Below are 12,070 nucleotides of genomic sequence, written 5' to 3' on the forward strand. Positions count from 1 at the left end.
AAACACTTGTGGCATGTATATTTAATATACAGTCATGCAAGATTTGATCCACTGTTCTGCTTTGCACTGATTGCTTTCAAGGATTCACATTTTGCGGGAGGAGACAAAAAAAAAAAAAAAAAATTTTTACAGAATAAAACATTGTCAGAGAATAATGCTCTCTGGTTGCTTCAGACCAATAAAAGAACCTTGAAACATTCCTTGGAAAGAGGTGATCATAGATCCTGTGAGCGTAACACTTCATTTCAATGCCTTTGTTTCTATTATGCAAAAATATATCAAAATATCTCAGTCCTTTTTTATATATAATTTAGCTTACACATCTGATTTCATCTCTTTCCAAATGACCTCAGAAAGTCAGAAACGTTACTGTTTCTTTCTGATTCTGAACTCAGTGTTCAACACAGGCATATTTCAAATATAAACATAGTGACTTGTGTGTTAAAATGTAAACCGGACAGCATACTGTTTCAAAACCAGTTCCTGCTTCCTTGACTTCTCTGCTAATGTTTATTATGGAAACATAGATTCTTTCCCAAACTAGAAAGGTACATCACAAAAAGTGCCTCTACATTTGTCCAACTGGTACATGCATTTGTGTACTGATAACTGATCCAGACTACTTGTTAAAGTCTTCGTCTTTTTTCAAAGACAAAAAAAAAAATTCTCTCAAAGACATGTATTTTTTACATGCCACTTTGGAGTATAGTATCTCAGGATGTTTTCATCATTTCTTTTAAAGACATTAATGGTACATTTAAAAGAAGTGACAAATTAGAGAACAGTTGAGTTCCTGCTCAGTCATTGAATATTCTGGATCTCAAGTAAAGCTAGAAAGACTTCTCAGAAAGTTAATTATTCCTCTTACAACCACACAGTATGACGAAAAGTAGTGACAATATTAAACACTTCTGCAGATACACATTATCCTTTTACGATTATTTACAGGTTACGATTATTTACTCAAGAAGCCCATTCTTATTATCTTCTGAGTGTATTCATTAAAAAGTAACTCTAAAATCTGACTAACTTGTTTCTAAGTGTTTGCTAATGACAGCTTTATTCTGCTTAGTAGCTGCAAATTTGCAATATACCAGTTTTTGGTAATGTCTGCAGTTAGTTTCTTTTCAAAAAAGTCTGTTTTTTTTTTTTTTTTTTTTTTTTTTTGAGTGTTGGACATGATCTAGATTTTAGTGTGTAATTATTTTAGGAATGTTTTAATTTTTCAACCATAATCAATTTATATAAATGTGATTTCTGATTCAAATGAGATATAGTTGGGAAGCACGCTTATTTTAAATTTACCAAACTATGTTCTAGCTAGTTAGCAAATGAACCATCAAATTTGTTTAATGTAATTCATCTTGAACCTTGAATTTTATGTATTGTATCAATTATCACAGATTATCAAGAATATGAAATTGGTACATCCATTAACCATCCACACAGGTGAACAAGGCCTCTAATTATATATGTAGTGGAAGGAGAAATGCTGTTTCAGAGGGGAAATGTCACAAAATCAGCCCTGCAGCAACAAAAATAATAAAAAAGCTTATTGAGTTAACTTAAAATAAACAAGAACAGAATTGCTATCTTCAATGCAAAAAACAAAAAACAAAACAGACTACTTTTCTGAATGCCATAAAAATAAACTATTTTAATAGATACATAAATAAGAAGTTTAAAGTAGAATTCTCCCCAAAAACATAAAGATGACCTAGCTTCTGTACAGAAACTGAACAATATTCACGTGACTACTTAATCAAATAATCACTTTGTTACATTCAAAGTAATTGGAGGCAAATACATAATGAAATGATGTACCTGAATCATTCTCCTTTCTCATCCTAGCAGTGTCTACAATATTTTCTTGCTTTACAGTACTCTGAGGATGTGGATCTGTTAAATAAAACTCTGAATGATAGAGTGAAAATAAAATTAAAAATCAAAGGAAACAAACAAACAAACAAACAACCCTAGCACCCAGAGGGGCACCTTGCATCACCCACTAATTAGAGTTGCAATGGAAGACAAAAAAGTATTGTGCTGTAAAATAAATTATGTCTTTTATGTACTGTAGTATAGCTATCTTAAAGTGTTTAAATATTACATTCACTTTGGTGATTTTTTGGTGCTTTTGCCTATGCCTATAATAAATTATACATGGCATGTGCTAGCTGCTCATGTGTGCTGAATAACAGCCTTCTGGTTTTACTACAAATGGGGTGAGCTTAGCACATTTAGGGAATTTAAAAAGTATTTCTGGTTTATCTATGACAGACACAGTCTAATTTAAAGCAGCTTTCTTCCCATCAGGCTCCTCTCCCGAACCCCCCTCCCCCCTGAAGTTATTCGGATGGCTTCATGCTTTTGCTGTGCTGTACCAAAAAATGTCATAGGTTGGTGACTAACACTCTCTGACATACAGAGGTTCTCAAGGTTTTTTTTTCCTTTCTCCCTATGAATCATCGGTCAGTTTGAAATCATCTGCCATTTTAACCTCTCCATAGTCTCCAAAAGTTCCGACTAATTTATGCAAGGAACCACCATTTGTCCATCAAAAATGGGATTTCTGAAGTTATCTGTGTTGTTATCTGGAATGTAGCTGTAATGGGTGAGCACCATTCTTCCTGTAAAGGAGAAAGTTTGTCGTGTGGATGTTCATGAATCCTCAAGGCACAGTGTCAAGGTATCTTGTGCTGGTGATATTTGAGAACAAATAAAAAGATGACAGCTTCCATCCGTAGTGCAGAGCTGGCATTTCTGGTATACTCTGTGAGAAGTTCAATAAAATCAGGCCAAGCTGACTTAGACTTGGCAAAAGACCATGTGCTTGAGTCTATCCACCAGCAAGACGTGAACGGCAATGTAATGATTGCCCTTTTTTCCGATTTGCTTTTTTCTTGTTCTTATTCTTCTTCTGCTTATTTGCACCTTTACTTTTATCTGACTTCTTTTTCTTTTCGTCCTCCTTAAACCACGGACCCCAGACTCCTCCGTTCAGCTTTGGGTTACTCCGAGGGTCCTTAGGTGGGTATCGAACAGGAACTGCAGTCTTATTGAACTGTGAAAGCCTCCGCAACAACTGCTTCACTACATCTGGATACCGTGCAGAGAGGTCCACCCGTTCATACGGATCAGCGGTTATGTTGAAAAGCCACACGGTTTTGCCAGCTGACCAAGAGACGCGTTCGTTGTGCCAGCGGTTGGGGCCCACGTTACTGAAGGCCTGTGGAGGCACCCAGTCGCTATATCCAGGATTTCCTGTCAGTAGTTTCCAGTGATTCACTCGGATGGCAGACTGAATCGCGGTGTTCCAGATCCCGTAGCCAGCTGCCCAGGACCCATTTTTGGCTTTGGTGTAAATTGGGTCGATGTTGTGCAAGATGTCTACCCGTGGAGAACGTCTGCCTTCGCTAATGGTTTCCCATATATCATAGCCATCCAGCTGGATGTCTTCATCGATCTGTCCTTCTGCCAGTGTGATCAAAGTGGGGAACCAGTCTGTGATGTGCACCAGCTCCTTACACACAGACCCTTTGTTTTTCAGAAGGGGGCTATGGACAAAGCCAACAGCACGGATGCCTCCTTCCCAGTAGGTCCCTTTGCTCCCTCGCAGAGGCCAGTTACTTCCTCCTGCCATTGGCTGCCCACCATTATCTGAGGAATATATGATAATGCTATTGTCATAGTAACCATACTTCTTTAAAGCAAGAGTTACATTGTTTATGGCTTCATCCAAACAAGCTAGCATCGCAGCGTATCTTCTCCTGTTTATGTTATTTATTGATCGATAATGCTCAAAATACTTGCCTGGTGCCTGAAGAGGTGAATGAACGGCTTGGTAAGCAATATATAAGAATATAGGTTTCCTGGGATTATGAGAGGCCAGGATTTGTTGTACTTTTTGCGTGTACATCTGCGTCGAGTAGATGCCATTGTCATGATCCCAAGCTGCATTATCATTCTCGTACAGGTCATAGCCACATATCCCAGGGCTGTCACATTTGAAGTGAGTGTAATAGTCACCACTGCCTAAGAGCGAGCCAAAGAACGTGTCAAACCCTCGCTGTGTGGGCATGCATTCTCTGCGATAAAATCCCAGGTGCCACTTGCCAACCATGTGCGTTGAATAACCAACCTCCTTCAGCTTCTGAGGTAGCGTGATGTTATCCAGAGGCAAGCAGTTGGGCTGCGTTGGCCGGATGATGGAGTGCTGGAGGCCGGTGTGTATCTGGTACCTGCAGGCAGGCAGGAGACAGACAGATGCATCAGGCAGGGGGAAAAAGGAAACTCTCAGGCTCTTACCCATGGACACCCATGCACGTAACTAACAGAAAAAAAAAAAAAATCCTGAATATGAAGCAACTTTCATTTGAGATATTTCAAAGTGCATCTATCAAAAACTCACAAGGCTCTACCGTTAAATCTGCTGAAACAGGAGAACAGCATCTGTTTTACTTCACAAAGAGGGGCTCCCCCCTTTTTCTGGCCACTGGGCAACAATACCAAAGGAGTAACATGACACAGCAGCATCACATACTCCCCTCCCTTCTGGCCTCATTTTTAGCACTTTAATTTCCTTCTAGCGTGAGCAATGTCAGGGGATCTCAGATGCTGCCTGCGAGCCATTAGTGAGGCATTACTATTTTAAAGCCAGCAGTCAAACTCACCGGCAGTATTCCTTATGCATAATACAAAACCGAGAAGGCAGAATGATTGCGTGACTTTTTCTGGGCATGAACAAGTAGCACAGCCCTGACTTGGGACCAGCTCTCACAGCATGCGCAGCACTGAGACCCTGATGATCTGATTTCTGATCATCCATCATGCAAAACGCACATGGGCTATGACTTAGCAGAGATGTTACTAATATAACAGTGGAGCCAGCCGTCAGCATGTATGTTATGGGGCCTGGCTCTGCTCCCATGGGGTGTCCAACAGTCCCACGTGTGGGCATTTATCTCCTGAGTGAGAGGCCTAAGTACGTGTGTAGGGCAAGCACTCTAGCCAAAACTAAGGGTGCAGGTGTATTGAAAGATGTTCATGAGCACTTGAAAGCATAATTTTACTCAGAACTCATTTTCTGTCTTTGCCTAACTAACATGTCTTCGCAATGTTCCCCTTCCTGAACTGAATTAGTCAAAATATCTATATAAACAGGATATATTTTGAGGTACCGTTTTTTTTGAGGTACCATTTTTCCCCACAAAAAGCTTTCTCATGTCACCATTTCACAATGATTATAGGAAATTATGTGGATATATACAATTTTTACAATACCTCCTAATTTGCTAGTGGTAAACATATCCGCAGCATGTAAATATACTGGACTTTGAACATGCAACAGCAGCATATTTAAAGGATAGGATAATAAATCCTGCAGTACAGTCTATGTGTGAAGAACACATATGGCATCCATATGATTAGAAAATGAATTCAGCATGGGCAGTAGCAAGTATCAAAAATCAAGCACCAATCAGTTTATACCACTTTGTCACTAAAAATCAAATGTAACAGCACATTGCAAACCAAAGAAGGCTTCTCCCTGAGTGTGGAACAGACTGAATTCTCAGCCCTGAGTTGAACGGCTAGATGCCTCATTACTGGGAATCTTCCTCAAAAATACTTTTTTATTATTTTGTAGTTGGGACTTCCTGACACATCTTGCTTGTATTGCCAATCTGACTGGCCTCCTGAGCTATTTAGAAAATTAAAAACATTAGGCTCTGCCTGTCCATAAATAACTTAAAGTCTGCTTTCCTACGATGTCTTCCTGGACAAAACCTTAGTAGGCAACATAGATGTCTTTAATGCCTGCCAATCTGTAATAATTGTGTAACTTCCATTTTATTCTTGGACTTCATTTTCACAGACCCAGAAGCTCCTGTCTAACTACTTAATCGCAGAAGCTCTGGGTGCTGCACTCCTGCTTTAAGCTAGCCTGTACTCAGCACACTGCAGCACTGCTTCCCTTTGTCTCCCTGGCACTTCTTCAGGGCATTGTTTCTATCCGTGGCCAGCTTGGGGATCTGAAGCCCTACCATCCAATTGTCCCAGAACTCAAGGGCTGGTGCTGACACAGGAGAGTTACAGCATACTCCCAAAATTATGGGTTTCTGAGCTCTACTCTTTGCTTTCATAAAAGAAATGTCACACACACACAAATATCCACATCTTTCCCATGATTCAAGTATAACATTACTCTTCAGAACAGGTAAATTATGTAAGGAAACTGCACTGACTAATGGCAGTGCCCCATACTTCAGTTTACTCCTTTGAGAGTCTTCAGAGGACTGTGCTCAGAAGACATTTAATTTCTTTCCCCTTGTCTTTCCCCCTGCCTTGTCACACTCCTTCAGTAAATTCCTCTGATCTGACCTGACTGAAAAAGTCCTTGCTCGCAGCCTGCTGTTCTCATGCATAGCTCCTGCCTTCCTGAACCTTGACAGCCTCTTCTGTCTTGAGATCAGCACCCAGGCCCTGTAGGGCAGTTTCTATCCAGCTGCGCTGATTTTGCTGGAAGTCGGAATTTTCTCTGCAGTGACGTTGAGGTAATGGAGACCCCTCCATCCTCCTCCTTGACACAGAAGCTGGACTTGGAGGGAATGGACAACAGAACAACACGTTGCAGACTAAGCTGCCTTTTGACAAAGCTTACACAGCAAATTGGGTATTCATACAAAGTTAATTCTCGTAAAGAATTCATAACCCACACGTGGATTCCCCAGCTAAGGCTGGATACAATTGTGTATCCAAGCATGAAATTCCTACACTGGCAATCTGACCAATACTGAACCAAAAAATACCATGGATTAGCCTCAGTTTATACATATTCTTCTCAGTATAATACCTCAAATACAGCAGTGCATCTTGTTGCAGCAGTCCCTTCAGTAAGTCACTCAATATGCTGGCTAAAACACACAAACACAGCCCTGCTCAAATTCTTTTCTGTCTGATTTCGTGTGCCCTTGGTATGTTTTCCACATGTATGTGGCTGCTATTTATGGCATAGCTCCTGAATATACATACACGCACTCATACATATAGATTGTATATGTATTTCCACACATGTAAAAAGGGTCTGCAAAATAACCAATTTTAAGCCAAAATATTCCAACTGCAAAAATGCTTCAAAGAAATAGCAACCTGTAAGTATCAGGATATTCTTCCCTATCACAAAAATGGCCAGGATTTGCTTACTTTTCTGTGCCACATGCCTTCGTAATTGATCCATTATGTGCTGATATTACTTTTTTTCAGTGAAAGTATTTTATTTTCAAAGGACTTTCAGATGTTTCGTGGGAAAACAAAGCAATCTGAGCAAAAGACTGTGATTATATGGAAGTAAATGGCATTAATAGCAATAGGAAAAGTCTCTCAACATTACTGCTTTGAAACTGTATTTAGGCTATGTAAGAGAAAAAAAATGATCACAGCAAAACATAAAGGAAATAAGAGGCAGATGCTGATTTGGGGGGAGTTCTCTTGGAAGATGAAAGTATGAGCTCACCAACTGCCACCAAATTGCTGTGAAATATGTTTTAGAGATTCCGTGGCTTTCCACCCCTCACCAGCTAATTCTTCAGAACACGGATTTAATCCCAAATGCAGAAAGCAAATTCTGATAATGAATTGCCTGGACCTCATCACTGTAATTACAACATTAGTAAGCAGGTCACTATAAACAAATGCTGACAGACCAAGGAATCCAATTGTTTAGCTTTTCAGACGTTGACCTTCATGGACAGTATTCACTGTCCACAGACCTTTATAGGCAAAAGGATGCGAGTATTCTGTATAAAGCATAGGTGTTCAGGGCTTGTGAATACCTGATGCACATATACTGTTCTTCCTTTCTCCTTACCCCTCCAGGATCTAGATCCTGGCTGTCTCTGTTAGATGGCTCTTCAATGCACATTTTGTCCTCTCGTTTCTATTTTATTAGTGTGGAAGCTGTTTACAGGAAAAACACTGTTTTAACTGTTCCAGCTAAGGCAGCTGCTTTTTGCTAGCTGAATGTTACACCGCTCTGTTTACTTGTTTGTAGTGGAAACTTTAAAGCAACGGATTCCCAGAGAGAGTGTTACGGTGACTTCATGGGTCCTTCTGGCTCTTGGATGCCGAGAGAAATATTTTGGAGGTTTCTTAAAATAAATAAATAAACAAATAAATCCTCCATTCTCAGTTCAGTGCTGTTTTTCAACATGATTTCCCTTCCTGTTTCAGCCTACAAGGACACAAAGCTCGGCCAGAGGCTTTGACATTACTCCTACCCCCAGTCTCAAGGTGCACTGTCCATGAAGTTGTTAAAAGTCAACTGGGCATTTGGGTGCCGGAATCTTTGTGGATGCAAATCACCACAGGGACACTAAAGTCAATTTGACCTGAGCTTGAGGAACGTGTTAACGTTTGGAGACCTAATTTCCCACTTCTGATGTCCTTCGTAAAGCTAAATTGCTTTCCCAGTTCTCATCTGAAGAGCAAACCAAAGAAGAGGATCAATGACACTGATCTTTGCACATTTTCATTACTACTCCCCGAAGCAGCAAGCAAGACCTAAAGTCTGTACAGGAAAAAGATTCTCCTGGCATGCCTCATCCCCATGGCGCTTATGCAGTCTTAAACATGCGTAAGCCAAAACAGTTTTCCTTAAAGACATCTCCCTAAGGAGTTTTCTATTCAATACTTTCCCCTTAACTTCAGGGTGGGTTCTCCTCTGAGAAAGAAGCTCAGATGTTTCTAATTTTGTAATGTGCATGCACAAAACCATTAATCTGAAGCTTTCATAATTTTAAAATACTGGATTAATTGTCTTCAAACCGAGACTCTTTTAAGGCTCACTGAAGATTGACAAACCACAGTGTGAAGTTCCTAATTTCAGGAACTTTTGCTAGCACAATTCTAGTTACAGCATGTGGGAAATTTATTTTTAGTACACTTGCATATCTCAGGAAATGTTGAACAAATTTTCTCAATTTTTAAAATAAGAAATTCTAGGCTAGGATTTAGAAAAAATATATATATATATATTAAAGGGAGAGGGGTAGTCCTGAGGTATGCATGCTATGTTCATTAATTAATTATTGATCTTTACGCATTTCCTTGCACGGCAGAGATGTGCAAAGTACCTGACCAGACACAAACCAACATGAAAGAACCACACAAAAATATGACTTTGCATCAGAAATATTTGCCATAAAAACAAAATGTTTTATGTTGAATCCGCTCAGGTTTTTGCGAGTTAAAGAGGAGGGCAAAGTTGGAAAAGGGGCAGGTTGATACAGGAGATACTGGGGCAGGGAGAAAGAGCTAAGCTGATTTAAATGAGATGCAAATAGACCTATGACAGCCTGCCACAAATTGCTGCAAAGCCTTCAGACTGACAAAGATGAAAGCCTTCGCCTGTAGCCACAGTGCTTCTTTCTCATTTGATATTAAGTATAATTAGTTATAAACAAAATGGTTTCTAAATTTTCATGATTTCTATTTCCAGTCTTTTCCTAACCTGGAGATGGGCAACAAGTCTTGCCTTTGCTGATTTCCACTTATCATGCTCTCGTGAGAGAAAAAGCAGGCAGCAGGCATCTCAGCATTTTTCATGGTAGCAAGTTTGAATATCTGTGTTAGATGAAACCAGGTTAACTAAAATCTCTCAGTCACATCCTCCCTCTCTTCAGTATTGATGGACCACGTGTTATACCTTTTGTAAATGCTAGCATAAAAGCTTTGGTTTTCATGCAACACGGTCTTCTCAGAAACAATCTTGAGGACCCTTGAGCCTGTACTATAGAAGTTAGTTTGTCTTTCAATAACAGCAGCTACTGCAGCAGTGCAGGAAAAAGTGAGGGTTTTTTCTGCAATAGGTTCTGGATACTTGCTTCCAAAGTAAAGCTACAGCTAAGGCTTCAGTTCAACGTAGAGTTTAAATCTGAATGTGATTTCAGTCAGGTAGTTGGCTGAAACAGGACCAAAGTAAGCAATCAAAATTTGTGGCACTAACATGAGTGATGCTATAGGTATGGAAATAACCCAGAAATTAGCCATGCAGCATTTTGTCCTGCTTAAAATGTGAACAACACAACACTAAGGAGTGAAGGAACTGCCTTATATCTGAGAACATGATCTGTCATAAAACGTACCCTTGTGATGAACAATGCAAATTAAGGATAGAAAGGATGTGGTGGCTTATGTTGCCTATTTTTCTATCTGCTTACAAGCGTGGCCAAGACATTCTGCATATCTACAGTATCTTCCCAGGAGCTTTAATTTGCTATTAATTACTTGTATTGATACAGAGAAATGGTAGGATATCTAAAGGGTTACTGCTCTGAGATGGCAGGTGTGTGACTTTATGGCAGAAGAAGGAACAAAGACTTACTTCTAGAGTATGGAGACAGTTCTTCACTAGGATGATGAGTTATGGTTGGAGGATTCAGAGGAGCTCTGTGGCAGCAAGCTACATGCTGAGTACTGTGCCCACAGCCTGCCAGTGCTGTTTAATTTCCTAGAAATTTGAGGGAGGCAAAGACCGTCCATTTTCCAAAGTAAACATCTGCTTAAATGCATCTACCCGCCATTTAATCATTTTTATCTTCTAGCTTATAGCTTCAAGATTTTTAGAATTTCTCTGGGGGTAGAGGGCTATGAATGTAGAGGGATCAGAGATGCAAATGCAAACTCTAGACACCTGCAGACTTCCACTGTATTGGCCCACAGAATACAAACCAAAGTTTTCACACGCAGACATATGCTCAAGTTCATTTCATATTCAGCTGTATTCCTTGAATTTTTGTGCTTATAAATCATAGCAGAAAAATATCCACTTCTAAACCAAGTGTTTACATAAAGAGTCTAACTGAAATTATTTACTGTTTTATCACTCTGGCAGGGTTACTGCAACTATTTCACTTGAAAGATTCTGAATCTTGCTCTACTTTCAAGCTTTTTTTTAAAAAACAAAACAAAACAAAAAAACAGTCAGGGCTTTTCCATCAAATATAGAAAAAAGAAAAATAAAAGTATTGATTTATTCATGGACTAATGATTATACAGTTTTTGCTCCCTCCAGTTACCTTTTTTCAGGGACCTACAGGTTGTTTAACCAAATGGCATTTGGAACCTGATGCCTGAACTCCACCTCAGCATCATCTGGAAACTCTGAGCTCATGCAAGCCCTGGCATTTGGTCATCTGAATAATGTCCTTACACAACTATACTGCTTACACTGTGAACATATTTTTATCATCCGGCACCTAGAAATGCCACCCAGAGCTACATTAACAAAAATAAACATTTATCGAGAGCAAGAATCAGAGGGGCCCGGAGTGAGCTCCTTGTGGCCCCAGGGCAGCAGCTGATCCTGCTGCTCGAAAGCTGGGGAAGCAAGCCCGAAAGTGGTGCTCTTTGTGGCTCTCTGCTCCAACCAATTGTGCACCGGCTCCTTCATCTGCCCCAGATCCTGCTGACGAAACTGTCACCCCAGGAGGGAGGCAGAGCTTGGGAACAGCCGGAGAGAAACTGTTGTCTCCAGGGATGCTAGGGGAAAAACAGCTGACTACAGAACTAAGCCGGGAGAGAAAAGGAACAGAGACCTTTCTGCATTTCCTTGGGGTTACTCTCCCTGGTTGGAAGGGACATTTTGTGCAGGGAAAAAATAAAAAGGGTGTAATGAAACTAAAGCAGAAGCTTCAACTTGAAATCACCCTGTGTAATTAGTATTTTCATATACTAATTCCTATTTTTTACAAAACATTATTAAACTCGCAGCACATCCGCTACTAACCTTTCCTGTCATTGAGACAATTTATCTGTGCGAATGGGAGGACAAAAAGGATAAAGGAGAATGTGGGAGTAAGAAGCAGCTGGAATGCATATGTGTGTGTGCAGCTATTGTTTTCTTTGCTCGGCGTCTGCTGCAGCTGTGGAAACAGAGCACAACGTTTCCAACTTTATCACTGAACATTATTCATTTAGAGAAAAGGAAAAAATGTGTGATCGCAAACTCAACGCTCTTGGTTTCATGTCTACATGTAAGTGACATGAAAAGAAAACAATCTGACTAAATGCT

The 12,070-nt window shown here is 40.0% G+C and overlaps 1 protein-coding gene across 2 annotated transcripts in view; it reads right to left on the minus strand.

The window, feature by feature from the left end:
• Positions 1-1,628: 1,628 nt before the first annotated feature.
• Positions 1,629-12,070, minus strand: part of ARSJ (arylsulfatase family member J) — a 39,835-nt gene continuing 29,393 nt past the window's right edge. For both annotated transcript variants that reach the window (XM_084517712.1, XM_084517711.1), the window contains one exon: positions 1,629-4,241. In XM_084517712.1, the coding sequence (XP_084373838.1) occupies positions 2,840-4,241 (1,402 nt within the window). In that variant the 3' untranslated portion in view covers positions 1,629-2,839. The remainder of the gene's footprint in view (positions 4,242-12,070) is intronic.

This window comes from Aythya ferina (genome assembly GCF_964211825.1).
Source record: "Aythya ferina genome assembly, chromosome: 4".
Classification (NCBI taxonomy): Eukaryota; Metazoa; Chordata; class Aves; order Anseriformes; family Anatidae; genus Aythya; species Aythya ferina.